We start from the raw sequence: 19,019 nt of genomic DNA, 5'->3' as shown, positions 1-19,019 counted from the left end.
TGCCCAATTTACAGCAGAGCTATGGCAGCAAAGCTAAAGGGAATGCATTTCCAGAGATTGTAAAGATTATCTGCTATGGCTGGCGAAGCATTAGCCTCGGCTTTAACTCTGTCAGAAGTGGGAGGTTTCACCTGCATGTGTTTGCTACACGTCTCACTTTCGAGGATATAAATCACGCAGGTGCAAGAAGACGGGCGGAATGACGAAATTAGCATCAGCACAATTCACACAATTCAGCCGGACGTCTCAAAGCACACGCTAATAAGCAATAATCATGCCGTAAGCGAGACACACGCTATTTACCTAGCGCTTCCTTTATATATTATTACACAGAATCTGAATCGCTTAATTCCTTTTATAAAAAATGAATTATTTATGGAGTTGGGAATCGAGAAACATTTCTTATTCAGAACTCTTATGTTTTTTAAACTAATTCCTGGAACCGAATGAACTGCACAAGTTCTGTTGAGCTTTCTTATTCAGATTTGTCGTTTATACACTCAGTCGGTTAACCATAAAAAAAGAAAAACAAAACAATCCAGGGTTTATGAATACTTCTATGGTTAAAGCTTCGCTCATGAATGTTAATTAAGTCACACTGAAGTTGCTTCCCAAAATTAAAATGCAGTCAGTCAAGACTTTACCACTTTATACATTCGTGCACGCTTCAGGTTGAGATATCTTGACTCTTGTTAAGTTTTTTTCATCAAAACTGTTCAAAATGAAACACAGACAAGCAAAATGAATTTTAATTTTGTAGTGTTGTTTTTATGTCTTGTTTTGAGGAAGCATATAATTTGTATTATAAATCGACAACTATTTTAAAGTACTTTTTAAAGTATTAACTGTACATAAAGTGAGTTTGTACATTTAACTTCCTGTAAATATTAAATCTAACAGAATTTAATAGACTAAAAGTATAGTTAAAGGGATAGTTCATCCAAAAATGATCATTTTGTCATCATTTACCCTCACCTTCATGTTGTTTCAAACCTGTATGGGTTCTTTTGAAGGTAAAAGATATTTTAAATATTGTTTGTAATCAAAGAGTCAATGGGGACCGACAACTGTTTGGTTCTTCCTCAAAATATCTTCTCTTGTGTTCAACACTAGAACGAAACGTATACAGGTTTGGAATGACATGAGGGTGAGTAAATGATGACAACGTTTTCATTTCTGAGTGAACTGTTCCTATGAAATCATGAAGATAATCTATCCATAGATAATATATCCATCCATCTGTCTCTGGTAAAGATCTTATACTTCAATCTAGTCCACATCAAGCTGGTCTGCTGGAAGCTGGCGATAAGCAAGTAGCTGCACTAAGTATGGAAAAATAGGGAAAAAGCTGGAATCGGGATGATGGCAAAAGACAGCACAAATCAACAAATAACATGTTATCTGCTTTAGTGTAGATAACAGGCGTAGAAATGTAATTTCTTGTTATGAATCTTAAGTTATTGCCAAACAATGTCATGCAAAGACATACACTAATTCCAGTGTATGTTCTAAAGCTGCGCTTTGGCAATGGATTCTGATGTCACATGTTCTCATACACATATCAAAGCTTTATGGAATAATCTCTGTCAACCAAACCAGATTTTTCTACCAGTGCCACAGACTGCCGTTATCTTACTATGAATGGCACGAGTTCTGTTCCAAAGGCTGCTGCCTCCTACGGCCTACATAGTCATCCTAGTGATGTCTATTAGTGAGTATATTAGATATAAATAGCATTTCTCACACACAGGACACTTGTTTCATTATTTATTTATAAATATATATATATATATATATATATATATATATATATATATATATATATATATATATATATATATATATATATATATATATATATATATATAAGTATATATATAATATCATTTAAAATATTTAGCAACATTTCAGTCCATTAAATTGGACAGGATTGGACAGATGCATGCATTCTGCGATTGCCTAGAGACAAATGAGGTGCTTGTTTTTGGAACAGTCTTTCTTCCGTAAAATGCTTTCCTGAAAGCACTTGCTAGGTTTCGAAACACAGTGATGGTGTGTTGACTTGTAGTTAAAGAGGTGGACAAAGTACAGTCCAGCTGCTCATACAGAATTCCCCCTCCTCTTGCTTTTGCCCACCCCTTTCCCACTCCCCTTCCTTCCTAAGATCTCTGATTGCGGGCACTCTGAAGGATTGCTGTCCTGCCGTAGTACGGCACGGTAGCGATCGATTTATCAAAGTGTCATGCCGAGGCGCTGCAGCCCCGTAGCAGCAAAACAACAGCGGAGGCAAAACAAACATTGGTTGACTCTGGAGGTGGTCTCCGCAGTCATGCTAAACAAGGTCAAAGCTTTCTCTCTCCTTTTTTACTTCACTCCACCAATATTTTGGGAAAACGCTAAACAGATGCAGAGAGTCATAGTATAAAGCCAAGATTCGGGGATCTCAGGAAGAGTTTATATGTGTGCCTCGGCCAGAAATAACTGCAAACACGCATGACAGTGTGACTGTGCGAGAAAAAAAAAAAAAAAAAAAAAAAAATCAATAAAGCTTTATGGATGAAATACTACTGTATGGGGCTTTTTTCAGCCTTAGAGATTTATGTAGCACTGTATCAATGCAGGTCAACTCAATTCACGTGTTACTTTCATAATGCATTTGTAAATCTATGCTCAAAGAAAAAATAAAACGGAAATACCTGCTGCAGTGAATGTGGGGGTTACCCTTCATTGAGAGGCTGCATAATGCATTTCCTTTTTACTTTCAGCCTGGTACATTCAAAGTCTAACTTTATTCAAATCACTTAAAACGCGAGGAAACTGGAGGTGCGATGAAGAGCTTCTCAAGGAAATACATTCCTGTGATGAATTTAATGAAGTTATTTTGGAAATTCTGCATTAGGAATTTGACCTTCAAATGGTTAAGTCACGAACATGTGCATAGGCCTATATGTTAGAGTGTGGGGGGAAAAAGTTACAACGTGATCGAAAGATTTGAGCGTCTAAAAACTAATAATTTAGTCATGGACCAAATTAATGCTTTTACGGAAAATTCATTATAGCGAGAAACGTTTTGGTTCATTCATAATGAAACACCTGCCATGAGTTAGTTGGAGACTCAGTGGTTGAGTTAGCTTGGAACTATTTTGGAAAATAGAAACGAAATAACTTTTAATATTGTGTCTGAGATGTACGTTACTTTAAACCGTTGGTTAGCAACCGTGCTGTTACCAGCAGTATCTGTGTTGTATCCAAACTCGTGGATACAGTTAACCTCTTACTCTACGTTGTGTTTGAATGCATGTGTGTGTTTGAGACCCATTTACATAAAACATGAAATAATCTATCGACTTTTGTTCCGTGATAAGTGCTTGTAATAAAGCAATCATGAACCTGTATCGATCAGGATGTTCTGTGCTAATCAGAAGTAGCTTGAGGTCTTCACAGCAGATGCAGGGAGAAAATGCTGCTTTGTGCTCAAAAATGTGTAATGCTAATTAGAAGGTCAGTAATGGACGAATGCGTCTCATTTTAATATCCCGCCCATGTTGATTTAATTTACGACAAATGGCTTAAATGCTGAACGCACAGATTTTGTTCTGTTTCCTCGTTGAGAGAGAGTCTTGTTTTAGGTTGAATGAAATCTCTTCATTTTTCTTTTTTTGACAGCATTCCTCTCAGTGATCTGAAATGACCTGAGTTTCATTCTTAATATTGTATCGCTTCACAGAGAAGACTCGCGGCCGTAAAACCCCGCAGAGCCATAAAGGCGTCTGTATGCAGAGGTCAAGTGTTTTTCACAGTGGTTCATGCTGGGCCAACCTTACATGAACGTTCCCGTGGGATAGAGTGCAAAAATGATGGATTGTTTCCTGCCTTTGCACATTCCAGCTTTCAGCAATAAGTTCACATTTCCAAGTTTTATGCTAATCTGGTATGGTTAGAATATGCGACAAGCAAACAGGCTTGAAATGAATCTTAAAGTGACAAAAACATCTTAGCTCTCAAAGGAATCTCAGCTCTCGGTGCTTAGCATCTTATTTTGTGACACTTCCTAACCTAAATAATTTGTGTCAAGAAGGCATTTATCACAGACACCATGCCTTTTAAACACAGAAGGAGACGTCCTCCAAATCCTAAACCGTCTTTTCCATTATCATTCAGAAAACTGCACTGAATATGGCCACTGGCCAAAGGTGGATTATCTGAATAGCACTGAACTGTTTTCCAGCTGTTTGAGAAATTTTTATAAAAAAAAAAAAAAAACACCTCAGGTTTTTCCTTTCTCAGATAAATTATCTCTTAATTATTAAAATTCTATGCTAGTAGGCAAAGCTTTCGCCTTAAGAAAACCACATCCCAGTTGTGCTCAGGAGTTATACCATAGAAAACCATAACGCGTTGTGCATACTGAATAGTAGGCTAATTTATATATATATATATATATATATATATATATATATATATATATATATATATATATATATATATTCTATCTTTGCATTAAATACTCTATATGACTTTATGAAATGTTGTGCTTGCGTTCGGTAAATGCTTTGGATATTTGTGCATATGGGACATGCTGTTTGAGCTTGGTTTTTCATTAAGCGTAATCTCAACGTAATCTCCACTCAAATGTGTTCAGCAAACGTGTGCTGTATGTAGACATGCTGGGTTCTTATTTGCTTGCTGTTGTTTTGGGATCGTTTTTATGGAACGCGGGCTTTAGTGATAACAGATGTCCTCTAATTAGGCATTTCTAATGCTATTTTAATCACCTAACCCCACATAAATTCCATTGCATTTAAGAATCAAATAAATGGATAAAATGTAGGATTATGTATCCATTTGTATTGTTTTGGTTTTTGGTTTTGTATGTACGTTTTTCCAAGTAAGTTTGTCTAATAATTCGTGCTTTATTTTTAATGTTTATTTTTAATTCAATTTTAATTCATGAATTATATATTTATACAAATTAGCTTCACATAGGGAGGGCTCTGTAGACATTTAGCAGATAATGAAATTAGCCACAGGCTGCAGTTTTTTATTTTTTTTCATTTTCGTATTCAGTTAAATTGCATGCAGTTGTTTCAAACTTACATTCAACTTACTGTAGCAGTTTTGTATCGAGATTGTAAGTAAAAATCACGAAATCGCAACTTTTCTTTGAAACATTGATTTAAGACTCCCATTAAAAAGATGAACTGCAGTATTCGGGCAATGTTGTCAGGTCCTGTGTGACTTTAGCAGATATGTAAGTTTCCCGGAGTGGGTAGAATTATAAAAATAATAAATAATTTAAAAAAAAAGGAAAATAAAGGAAAATGCGAGAACATTAGCGATTATTAAAGCAAGAAGGGACAATTAATTAAAAGTGGGGCTACGGACCTGTCCAGAACTAGTAATTTAGGCCAGGCGTTTTACTGATGGATGGAGCCACACACAGTTATTAAAATTTCAGATTGAGTGCAATATTTTATAAGAGGTCGTTGACAAGTATGCAAAAGAGAAATGCAATTAATGCTGAGGAGTGCAGTCTGAGCTGCAGGCGATATGGAGTTATTAAAATTAGTCAAATTAATAACCAAGGGTGGTATCATTCCTCCTTTTTCCTGTTGCCTTTGCGGAGTTGCCGTGGAAACATTTTTTTTTTTTTGACCACTGATAAAGCTGTGGCAATAGCAAGGGCAGCTGACACTATCCATGTGCCGGACCACATGTTAATTTAATTGCTTTTTGAATTGAATATTACTGCTCCATAACACTGCACGAGTAAAAATAGATAAATATTACAGTCGCGGTAGCTTGTCTTATTTATATGCACCTTGAGTACACACTTACATAATTACATGGACATTATAAGGATTTTAATGTGGAAGCATTTTATTGTACTAACAAATGATTTAATGCCCTGTCAGATCAAACAACACATTAATGAATGCGAATTAATCCTTTAAAGGCAGAGACCGAACTTGCAAACGAACATATTCATCACGTCAGAAGGTTGTAAATCATAAAGCATTGTTTGCAAATGTTCTATGCCAACTTACTGATAAGGAGTAAATAAATTAAATTCACATTTTGGTTCCAAGATCTTTCAGATCAATAACAGCATTTCGAATTTTGCTTGGATTGCTCTTTTTTTCATATACTTTAATACTTTCTTCTTTTTTCTTCTTTTCACAGCTCAAAACTGCAGTCACACGCTACACAGTCCAAATGGGACGATAGAAAGCCCCGGATACCCGTATGGATATCCCAACTACGCCAACTGCACATGGGTGATTGTGGCACAAGAACACAACCGGATACAGTTGGTATTTCAAGGCTTTGCCTTAGAGGAGGACTTTGACATCCTTTCAGTCTACGACGGGCAACCCAGTCCAACAAACTTACGGACGCGGTAAATACAGAACGTTTTTATTATGTTGTGTGTGTAAATGCCAGATCCAATCTCCTGGAATTGCTAGCCGACATTACTTGGCTAACAGTTTGAGCTGTGTGAACTCTGCGCGTGAACTTTGGATTTACTTAAGTGTCCCAAAACTTGTTTAAAGCGCACTGAGAGGAATGAAAATTTCATTTTAGGTCTGTATCTAATGTTTTGAACATTTGAAGTCCACAAATTGATTTAGCGCTTTTGACTTTATCGCTGTCTTGAGTCTGAAATTCTCCCTCGTATACTCCGAAAATAAGAAGAAAATAAAAGGATTGAGGCTCAAGGGATTGAGCGGAGCAGATATCCTCAGGGGGAGTGTCCTTGGGGCCTTGGCCTGTTTTCCATTCAAAAGCTAGCGTTTTGAAAAGCTTGCCTACATTCATAGATCACTTCTCAGATAGCATTTTGCCCAATGAAATGAGTTTCATAGAAAACATTGCAGAACTCTGTAAATTTGTTGCTTTTTTCCCATCCTTTTTATGTCACCTTTTTATTTATTAATATCTGTGTGGGAAACGATGTGCACAAGGACACTTTCAAGACACTTTTTTTTTCTTTATGCTTAAAGATTCAAGGACAGCTTCATGCACAGCCCCACGTTTCCATGGTGTTCTATGAATGTTAACCTTGTTCGGCATGGGCGGTTTACCCTGCCAGTGTATTATTAGTGTCAGCTGAACTCCATGTCTTGAAGAAACCAAAAGGATATTGAGACTATTCCAATATGCTGTTGTTTTATGAGACAGATTATGTGAGAAAGTCAGTGTTGCTGTGCTGTTTATAATGTCACATCAAAAAAATCAGTGAAGTGATTTTGAAATGTATGCATTGGAATGTTTGTGTTAGTAAAAATTATTGTAAAGTAATACGCAAAAAACAGATATTCTGCATTACATTGATCAGAAGTCACAATAAAGACAGTAACACAGTTAAATCGGGTTTCTATTACAAATTATCGCACTTTTAAACTTTCAAATGATCAAATAATGCCTTGAAAAAAAATTTACATATCGAATTAATAAAAATAAGCAGCAAATGTGTTCAAAATAATAGTCCTTGCACAGCAAATCAGCATATTTGAATGTTTCAGAAAGATCATCGTTTATCAAACAAGCATCCTTTTGAATGGTAGTGTGATAGTCCATTGTCTTATTTGGCAGTAGGTTTGTGACATTGGTTTCACTTTGAAAATTTTAAACTGACATTTGCATCTTAGCTACAACAGTTGATCTTTGAAGGAACCAAGCAAGAACCTTTAACATCTGAAGAACCTTTCTGTTTCACAAGAGGTTCCTCAGATTATTAAAAGGGTAAAAAAGTCAGTGTAAAGTCAATATTAAATGTGTGTTCTGGGTTTGTCACACCGTAAGAACATGTGTTATTAACCACACAGCCAAATTTGAATGCTATGAAAAAACGCGAAGCAAATAAGCTATTAAAATCTTGAAAAAAATAAGCTGTCCTCTCAAACGTTGGGGACGCGCCCCTCGCGGCGCTGAAACCACGCCCACTCACTACAAAGCTGCCTCTTCCTCTTTCTTGTCTTCCTCAAACTTGATTTAAATAAGGATACCAAGTTCAGTTGTTTTGTAAATTTATAACAACCACGTAACGTGACAAAGGCATAGCTAGATGGCAAACTGTAGGCTGAAGTATCTAACTGTAATGGAAGTAACTCGTGATTGAACAGATGACCCGCTGATGCTCATGCACTCTACTTATTATGTGTGTGTTGGACTTGAAGCAGCACTGCGCAGAGCGATCAGCGTTTGACATCAAGGTACCGCGAGAGAGATTCAAAGCATAATGAGCGTCTGCTCTCTGTACTGATGTCACACAGCGATCAGTCTGTGCAGTCAGTGCTGCTTCAAGATTCAGAGCGGCCCTAATAAATCCTGATCTTGAAAATGGTAAGAAACTGTTTAACGATATAACTCCAACATATTATATGTTCAATTATACTCCAATATTATATAGTTCACAGCCTTTGTAACGTGTTTCAGCAATGCATTTCCAACATATATTATGTGTTTACAAACAATTATCAAAATTGACTTTAAAGAATTTTTGACAATTTTTTGTGCATCACCTTTTAAGCACCTTTTGTTGTAGTGTAACCATTTAACACAGTAGCATAGTGTTACATAGATAATGCTTTTCTTTACTACTGTGAAGATGGCAGACATGGGTTAGAGGATAAATTTCTCAGCCTGAGATCATTCAACATCACTTGGCTGTTCTACTGCAAATGAAACATCCCATTCCTCCCATTTGCTAACTGAGTTAATGTCACCCCCCACCCCCACCCCTCTCTCTCATTGGCTGACCCTACCATTCCATTATCTTTTTCTTTGTTCGCTGTGAAATAAGTCTTGTGAGTCATTGCCCCATATTACATCTTTCTAATATCTTTGATCTCTGGTTTGATAGGGTTTACCCACATACATTTGATTTAACTCATCCAGAAGTCTTCACTCTTATCACACAGAATACCATATTATCCCTCCTAATTTCTGTTGAATCAGCTCTCAGCTAAAATGTAATCACTCTTGAGATTATTTGATTTGAGAGCTGATTTAAATAAGTGCTGTTTTATCCACCCAATTATTAATTTGGATGTGAAGCTGGTTGCTTGTTGTTGTGGGTGGATTTGAATGTATTGTGTGAAGAATATGACTGTACAAAAGGCCTCTGAGTCAACATATTTGCCATGTAGTGTTTCCATTGTTCTTCTAATCTTAGTCAGGACTGCTGATATTTGTTCTTCAGGAGGTGTGTGCTATACTAAAGCCCACTTTTCTAGTCTCCTACATGATGTTATTTAATAAATTATGTTATTATTTTAGTAATATTTATTAGTCATTATATTTTATTAATAGTCATTTATTTTAATTAGTTGATTATACAGTATATATGTATAGCTTTATTTTTACTTATACTTTGCCAAGGCAGCAGTTCTAATTATTGATTTATTTCGATTAAATTAACATTTTGTAAAGTGTATGTAAAATTTTGACCACGACTGTATGTATGGTTCAGTGTATTTATTGAAAACAATCACACTATATCTTAAACTTTTTTTACATAAAATGTTTCTATATTCATATATCCATTAATTTAGTAGTTACGGGGGTCACGGTTCCATATGGTTTCGGTACAGCAGGGGGGGAAAAACAACAAATGCTATGCTTGGGTTTCTTTTTATTAATTTTGAACAGACAGTAGTACAAATTGCATTTTTTCCCCTATCTAGATGGGAAAACATTAAAATATTATGTTATATATAATCTGAGACAAAATGAGAGAGGTAGGATACACAAGCACAAAGCTCATTTCGCAAACAGGTCTTAAAAGTATACTCCTTTATCAGTCTATGTGAGAGACATGTTCAGAATCAGCACATGGTCACTGTCTAGGGGCTCTTTTTAAGTACGCAACTTCTGGCATTCACTATTCTTCCGCTGGCTGTTATCAAAACAGTGTAACATTGCTGCGGACGCCCCCCGGGATTGCGGGAGAATTTCCTGTATTCGCCGTAAGAATGCTTGCACCAAACCAAAATGCCCATACCTTGTCGGTTTCATACGAATACGTGTATCGTGCCACCATTAGTAGACAATTTTAACGCTGTACTGTACTTGGATTTTTAACCCCAAAATGGGCTGGATTATTGGGCATCTTAACACGAGAAACCATTTAAGGTTAATGTAATATCAAGGTATTAGATATTATCTCTGGAAATGCATTAACCAGTCAGCTGACATCCTTGACATGTAGGCAAAGATTTCGGTAACTGTCACCCTAATTGGTGCTGTGCAGCTGCAGCTGTTGTAGAGGCATCTGGAGGGCATTTTTTATTTATATTATACTGTCATGGGGGTGATGGGTATATAATGTATGGAGATGTTGTTTAGACATCAGATTGAGGGCACACCAGTGTCCATCCCAAGTGTTTGGCCTTCGTATAATTGGAGCTCCTACAACAGCGGTGATCTACTTTCCTGCAGAATTTAGTTCCAACACACCTGCTTGCAATTTTGAAATGTGCTGAAAGACCATTATTAACTGGTTCAGGGTGTTTGTTAGAAGTGAAACGAAACTCTACGGGAAGCTGGATCTCCAGGAGCAGGATTGAGCCGAAACATTTACACTCCATATGAGACAGAAACTGAGCTTTGGCTTAGTCCCATCAGCTTACACAGGTTTTTCAAATCCAACTACAGAGATCTCCTTCGTGAAGCTAAAGGACTGCTGCTTTTAAAGGAATAGTTCACCCCAAAATTCACTCCCCCTCATGACATTCTGAATGTGGAAAATAATAGATATTTTGAGATGCCAGTGTTTTTTAACCAAGGTAACGGTAACCAAAATGGTTACAACATTCTTCAAAATATCATCTTTTGTGTTGCTCTGTAGACAGTTATGCAGGTTTGATATGTCGTTAGGGTAATTAAATGACATTAGCATACTTTATATTTGCCTGAACATTAGCAAGTCATTCTTATAGGGTATAGGGTTATTTAATTATTAATATAAATATTTTAATTTTCATATTTATAGTACATGACTGATATTACAATTATTTTTGTTTTATAAAAAAAAATAAAATAAAGTTAACTATATTCAGTCAATTTAGGGATCCCATTACCTTTTGAAAAAAATTATATATAATAAAATTAGTAGTGTTTGTTTTTAAATAACTTATTTTAATGTAAGTCTGTGATTGTTAAAGCTTGTTCACATGAAGAAAAATACTATAAAACTATAACTGCAATGATTACAATATCATACCATTGTGATTGTATTCTGTTTATATATAAACCTATTACTGTCAGTATTTTATTCATCAGCTAGAAAAGAAATGTTGTATAAGTATAGTTCCTCTGTATCTGTATTGTTAGCTGTGGAGCGGACTTTCCTATTTTCACAGAATTAGAACGATTATTAAAACTTCATAGTTATAGTTATCATTATAGCTATCGTGCTTGGTGTGAACAGCCTTTCAGATGACAGCAAAGGTAGTTTAAAAGTAAAAATAGGCACTCAAAAGTAGCTCTTTGTTTTGTAAGGGCATATTTTCTGGGTAAAACTCAATATAAGCCTTTGGACTGTGACGGTGCTTTACGCTCAAGCTATTTGCCTAAGTGCCTTGAACAAGTGACAAGCAAAAGGGGGAAAAAAAAACTTTTTTCCTGTATTGTGGGGGTGTATGGGACTCGTGTAGTGCCAGGTGAGGAGTGGTGGCCACTTTGTTTAATTGCTCTTATTTATTTGTTTAACTCCAAGGCTGTGCTTGCTCTTGATATATGGGTGGCTCCTCAGCCAGCTTTTATGAAAGAGCAGGCCTCTGACCAATTCCATTAAATCAGACTCTTTCGTCCTCCTCCTCCTGCACTTGGAGTCCCATCCAAAACTGGCAGCATTTGGCGCAGAGCGTGTAAGCAATGAACTTTTTATATTGAATGGATGCAAAAAATGATATCAAAACAAAGATGTACCTTGTACAAAGATGTACTGGATTTTTTCACACTATGACCGATTTTCTGAAAGCGCTAATTTGATGTTCTGTCTGAGATGTTCATCATCAATAATTGCTACTTGCCAGATTCAGTTCCATATAAATCCTCACCCACAGTGGGTCCAAGAAAACAGTGTTTTTCAGTAATAACTTAGCTTTTTAGTGCGGTGCCTGCCACTTAAATCTTGAAAATTCAAACACATTTCATTAAAATAATCTGTTAAAAGCTTTAGATTATGTAACATTGTAAGTTATTGTTTCCTTAATGGCATTTGAAGTAGCTGATTAGAGTAGTATATGAATACAAGCTGCTGTTGGAGGCTTGAACTTGTGGACTAATACTCTTCTTTTGAAATGAACACCAGAGAAACACTCAAACCTCTATTAGCGCACTCGAGAAAGAGAATGAGATGATTACGATGTCCTCAGATGTGCTTTTGGTGCTCACCTGTTTGGATGTGAGATGGTTTTAGGAACCAGATGTCCCTATAATCTGCTACACAAGTACAACCGCTTCATGAAAAAAAAAAAACGTTGAATGTCTTATTTGATATATAATGGTCTTATTTTGTCTTGCCATGGTGTATCATGTGACATTTCAATCTTTTGATATGGCTTCAGCATTTGGTAATTGTTTTTTTTTCTGTGTTCTGTGTGTATTGATTATATAATTTTCGCAATTTTATATTTATAATATGACCTTATATGCCACTGAGCAAGGCAACAAGAGTAAAATAATGCAGGTAAGCGGTGTGCTTTTGAAGTTTAATGTTTGTGTAATTATTCAGTATTATTTAAATGCAAAATGAGAGGGAAAATTGTCCTACATAAATAATTTACTTATTTGAAAGAACAGATGCTCTGCTATGCTCTGGTATGGAGGTTAAATTATGATACGTTTGTTCCCTGATTTAACAGGATGTTTTCAGGGGAGTCATGCTATAATTAATTATTCATAGTGCGGTAGAACATTGTGTGCTCTGTTTGGTTAAGTTTGAAGTTCAACTGCATTATTTGCTGTCAGTGCAGTCTAAAGAAGTGAATGCATATTAGTCTCTGCAGTTTTTCATGGGAAGGCACAGAATGTAAAGAATGCAATGAAGTCAAAAGTTCACATTTATGTCTGTCAGCATAAACTGCAGGTTTAGAAGCAAGTACCAAATCGAACCGCAATAACTAGGAGGCTTCACCGTTGTGATTAAGTGTACAAGTATTTAGGCTTTGACTTTAGAATTTTTTGGCAGCGATCTAGGAGGCTGAAGTTCGCATACATTCATCTCAGAACCAGTTATTTGACTTGTAATTGAGCCTTTGTAAAGGTATCATATTTGGTGGCTCACAATGTCTTCTCAGTGGGCTAAAAAGCTGAAACTGCAGTATGTTCATCTTAGAGCAGCCCCATAGAACCTTCAGAAGTTTTGTTCCCATGACTCATTTGACCCCTGTAAAGTGTATTTAAGTCCTGCAGTGTATGTGTAGTACTTTAGAAAAAATATTCCTAGTGAATTTTCAGCGCAATTGTCTGACTCATTAAAGTTTTATAAGGCCATGGTGAATATCATTAGGAAACCTTTTTAAATTGAAATTTTGTGAGTAACAGAAATACTGAGCACAACTGAAACACGTTTTTTTTTTTTTTTTTGTTTGTTTTTTCCCCACATATACTGAGATTTCTAGGAAATGCATTTTCTCCTCAATTGGTAATTAAAAAGGAAAAAATATATATTTAGGGTTAAAACTTGAAAAATTATAATGCTTTTAGCAAGTGAAATAAATGTCCAAAAGTGGTGACTTCACACAATAAAAATGTAAATCTAAACCTCATTTTTAAAACTTTTTTTTGTTGTTCTTGCACATGTTGTTCGGTATTATGGAAAAGTGCTGTGAAAAATGTTCTTTTGCATATAAAAAACATCACGAAAAGCACTTGAAAAGAAGTTAAATTCACCGTATCCATTAAGAAACTGCTGGTTACCTGGCTTTTCTTCTTCCATATTCCACTCCATCTTCCCCTATCTAGTGATTTATTCCTCACCAGCCTCAGGTACTCGATGAAAATCCTGGTGCTTATTGTTGGCTGTAATATTGGCAGAACCATAAATGAAAGAAACATTACTTTATCTGTCTTTTTTCACTCAGTTATACAGTTGAGTATAGTTTCAGCCTGGAGCGGAGTTATTATATATCTCCAGTCTGATGAGAGGTGAAGAGGTCATGTTTGTGTTTATAATGTCTGCCGGCTGATTGATGTGACAATGTTTTTTTTTGTCTTCACATTAAGATGATTACGCTTATGTGGAAGTTCTGCAGCGTGAATAGGGAAATAAACAACAGAGATGATTATGAAAATATTGCGCACTTGGGTAAATTTGTTTCTTATGGTTAAAAAAAAAAACTTAACACAAACCTGACATAAACACAGCTGACTCTTCTTATCAAACATGAGAAATATCATAACGGGTTCAAGCGTTTGTTTCAGTCAGTGTTCAGAGATAATGTAAGAGTTGCGTATTGCCATGTGACTCAAGTCTAAATGATATTTACCTGCAGTTTATGATGAGCCTAAAACATATTGTCAGTTCTCCTCAGTCTTTAGCTGGTTTTCATTCATTCCTCTAATACACCCCTCAATCCCCGCTCTCATCAGTATACCCCACAAGTGTGAAATGCGTTAACAAATTACGCTCGCACCTCCTGAAAAGTGACGGAAGCAGTTCTCAAGAGAAAAAGTGATAATGAGCCTAATTGATCTGGTTTCTTTGTAATGAGACACCTGTAGTAGATGTCTGTAGGTGATTGGGGTTTGAAGGAGATTGTGAGAATGTCTAACCCTGAGAGAATGTTTTCTACAGTGGCCTTTTGTCAAATGTTACTTTCTGACATTTATTGTCCTCAAAATATGGTTTGTTGGTGTGTATTCTCTCAAGCACGCTGGTGTGGAAATAACGGGAAGATGAGTTTTGCTGGGGAGATGAGAGGATAATGCTGAACGTAATGCCTAGCTTCCATTAATCTGAAAGACTTTTTAAACCAAGGTTAATTGAGTCAGGTTTACTTCCGAGTTGTTTGTGGTGTAATTGTTGAAAAGAATGCCAAAGCCCATTAATCAGAATTGAATGACCCTATAAAGTTAAGAGTGCTACTTCTCAAGGGATTCAAATGCCACTTGAAGGTTCTTGCTTTTAAATGAACAAACACAAGGTACTGCAGAATGACATAAACAGGGTCATAAAAGTTTTGGGTAGGTGGAATGGTGGGCAATGGTTTAATATTAGTTGGTCAAATTTCTTTTCATTTATCATATCAAACAAATGACTCTGTTCTATATTGCCTGCAAATCAAATCTTCTTTCTTTCTTTCTTTCTTTCTTTCTTTCTTTCTTTCTTTCTTTCTTTCTTTCTTTCTTTCTTTCAACCAAATCGGGTTGTTTTTAACCAAATGCCTGGACAGAACTCACCATAGAACAAAACCCATCTTGGATTAATTTTACCCAGCAAATTATTTTTTTAATTATTTAACCCAGCCTATTGAGCAATAATTACTTCTTCTGTATTTACATATTTATTTACCTGTCAGTATCTGCTAATATTGAACTAGACAATATATTGTTTATCAGCAGTTAGGGATATTATTATTATTTATATTAGACATTTTGACAATGTCTTGTTTGCTTATTGGTTATTGGCAGATATTAAAGGATTAGATGATCAGTATTGATCAGTATTAAATATTTAATGTTGCGTGCTCATTTTCAGATGATTTTATTGTTTCATTATTTACATAAAATAGTGAATACTTTTTAGCTATGTGATAATGTTAAATATATGTTAGAACGACCTAATTAAGCAAAGGACAGATTTGGCAGTGAAGTGATGAAGCGAAATTAAAATAGCTAAGCAACTAAGCAACTGGCAACATGGACCATCTATCTAGCTTCTCGTTGTAGAAAGAAATGATGCTCAACCATTTAAGATGGTATCGATGCTCGCTGAAACATCTCATACACTCATTTACCTTAAGTGTCCATTCATCCTGCTTAATGTTCTGTATTGTTTTGTTTCTGTAGCACAAAGCTGCTGTTTGACGTCGATAAGCCGATACAGTGAAGGCAAGGAGATGGAGATGAGTATTGGTTGAGGAAGCGAATATGGGCAGACTCTTCAAGCTTGTTAAGAACTGGGAGGAAGTGGCTTCAATTAACTCCTTTTAATTAAAGTACTTGTCATATTGCAGTGGTGAGTCAGCATGGCGGTGAAGGGTTCATCTGCTCTAGAATGTAAATGTGAAGGTGCCTGGCACCTCTGGAGAACACGGCTAAATATGGATCCGCCAAGGTCCACCTAATACAGTGGATGCATGGATCTTCTAGCTGTACGTAGTGCTCCCACAAGCTCCGTGAGTGACAGATTGTTTTCCACCTGTCTGTGTGCAGCAAAAAATAGTGCAGACCACGAGAAAGAGGGTGGATAGAGAGACAAAGACAAATAACGACAGAGCCATACGTAGTCAGGCTGAGAGGGAAGGTAATGGGGAACGGAGAGAGATAGGACGAGGAAGAAACGGAGCATGAAAGTGAGATTGAGGGAGTCTCTCAGCAACGGTCAATGTGTTCCCGATGCCCTTTTGCATCTAATCAAATCAGCGGCTAAACCTTGTTTCAGAGTTTATTAGAATTTAGACACACTGCTGTGTGGAGGAAAGAACAATAAAATAAACCGATGTACAAATAATGCAATTCTGGCCGTGGCCTCCAAGGCTGAATGCTTTTTTGAAAGAGTCAGGATTAGGTAGAGGCTGAAGCCCGTAGCCTCCTTCCTAACTCGTGCTTCGGCAATGAAGATAACATTTGAATAATTAATCTGGGAGTCTGTAGGGCTGAGCGAGTTAGCAAGAGAGTGGGAGAGAATAAAAAGATGAAAGAGGAACATGTAGGAAAAGCCGACCGGCAACTGAGGGGAGAAGTAAAAGGGGAAACAAAGAAAATATCCCAGAGAATAAAGAAAACTGGGGAAAAGGTCTCGACACTGTTTCCTTCCTCCATCTGGGTCTCAATATCCAATTAAATTTTAATTGCAAACAGTTGGCTGAAATATGGATTCATTTGTGATGCTCTGATTATTGGTACAAACCTGCTCCAGAATGATGGCTTTTGAGTGATGTTATTCTTTCAGCTAGTAAACCTGTTTTTTTTTTGTTTTGTTTTTTTAAAGAGCATTGCCTCTTATTCTTCACTCTTTTTTCATCATGTGAAGAAGGACAAGGATGTAACAGTTGATTGTTTATTCTTGTAAAGCACTTTAAATATCATTGAGCACTTGACATTTTAGCTGCGGGTTTAAAACCTATATAAGCTGTCTAACTAGACAGCATTTTAAAGTCGTGATTAATAGAAGTAGCAACCCATTCTTTCTTCCATATTGTGATGGGCATCTGAGTGAAATGGTTTATTGGAAAAAAAAAGAAAGTGCACATTGTTCTATTCTTTGGTTGTTGATTGGATGGAGGCAGATCTAATTGGTTCAGACTGATTAAATTATTGGGGAAGTTTGACATTTGACACCAGAGAGAAGTCTGTGAAGTTATGACATTTTAATTTAAAATGACAAGGACAAAAATCAGTAACATACAGTGAGTGAGTAAATATTGTTTTCACCGTTGAGTAAATTAAATAGCCAAAATGTGTTTTTTTACGGTTTTGTCTTGCTGTAAAAAAAAAAAATTACAAAACAACAATTTAATTCAATTCAATTCAAAATTGAATTCAGCTGGTAGCTACTTGATCATGCCACGTCATGGCTGAGTAAAATTTATAGGGTTATTTATACAAAAAGAGCCAAGTAATTTTGGTCACCAAACATACGATGCGTCTATATGAAATATACAAGCATCTAGGGTTGCTTGTATAGTTCATATAGAAAGAATCCCAATGAGCATGCATGCCACATGCTTTTTGAGAACTCCAGTATTTTACCCATTATATTTGCAACATGCCATGCCATCTAGACCAGTCGTCTCAGATTCAATCCCTTGAGGTTCACAGCTCTGCAGAGTTTAGCTCCAACCAGCTCCTAATCACACCTGATTGGAAATTTCTAGTTTCTAGCCTGAAGGCCTTGATTATCTGGATCAGGTGTGTTTTATTAGGGTTTGAACTAAACCGTGCAGAGCTGTGGCCCTTTAGGAATTGAGTCTGAGACCAGTGGTCTAGACCATCAGAAACCAGCCTGGAGATTTGTGGTCTTTTTTAGGAAGATTAAATACTGACGGCAAGGCCAACATAATTGCAGTCTGTCTATTGAGATTTTCGAGCTCTGAGGACTGAGTGATGACTGTGAGGTGTAAGCTCTTGTGGTAATAAGTGTCAAGCCATTTACTCAAATTTGCTCCCCATCATCAGTCAAAGAGTGTGAAATGAAACACACATTTTCAAATCCCAATCTATTACACGGATTAAGCGAGACAATGTCACGGTTTTTCGTCCGTGCGTCGACCCCAGGCCTCAACAGGTTTATTTTGACTTGGTGTTTTTTTGCGTAGAGCGTGTGTGCTAATATACGTTTAAGAGGCCTAGTGAGGGAAGGGTTGTTTGGGAACACTTGATGAATGTAAGAGGCCGTAGAGGACGAACTGTTGGATTGTGGGTATTTTGGTTACAAGGGTTATCATGTGTAGCGTTGTGTGCATATTTATGACAAGTGCCCAGAGCAGGGTGTGTGACGGGGGAGTGCAGATGGTCATTAGCCGCAATGTTTAAAAGCTCCACAGCCATTTAGGACCATTTATCCCCTAGTGATGAGTTTTGCCACTGTGCTCACCCATCGATAACTCATCCTTCCGTCCTTCTTTTTTTCCCAGGCTTTTTATGGCCCTAAAATTCCTCTGCCTGATCAGCACAGTATTATATCACTGCTTCTCCACTCTAAATAATTTAGCCCTCGCTACTATTTTTCTTCTCGCTCAACCTCATTCCCCTTCAGTGTTTGCACCTTGTATTATATTCTCTATTATTTTTCTATTTCTCTCTCTCTCTCTCTCCCTCTCCCTCTCTCTCTCTCTCTCTCTCTC

The 19,019-nt window shown here is 36.6% G+C and overlaps 1 protein-coding gene across 1 annotated transcript in view; it reads left to right on the top strand.

Moving 5' to 3' along the window:
• csmd2 (CUB and Sushi multiple domains 2) overlaps nucleotides 1-19,019 on the top strand; it is a 241,845-nt gene that overhangs the window by 9,696 nt on the left and 213,130 nt on the right. The window contains 1 exon segment of the mRNA XM_043218014.1: nucleotides 6,184-6,400. Coding sequence (XP_043073949.1) covers nucleotides 6,184-6,400 — 217 coding nt within the window.

This window comes from Puntigrus tetrazona, chromosome 19, assembly GCF_018831695.1.
Source record: "Puntigrus tetrazona isolate hp1 chromosome 19, ASM1883169v1, whole genome shotgun sequence".
In the NCBI taxonomy this organism is placed as follows: Eukaryota; Metazoa; Chordata; class Actinopteri; order Cypriniformes; family Cyprinidae; genus Puntigrus; species Puntigrus tetrazona.
Note: the sequence above shows the minus strand (reverse complement) of the source record. Positions and strands in the feature narration are given on the sequence as shown.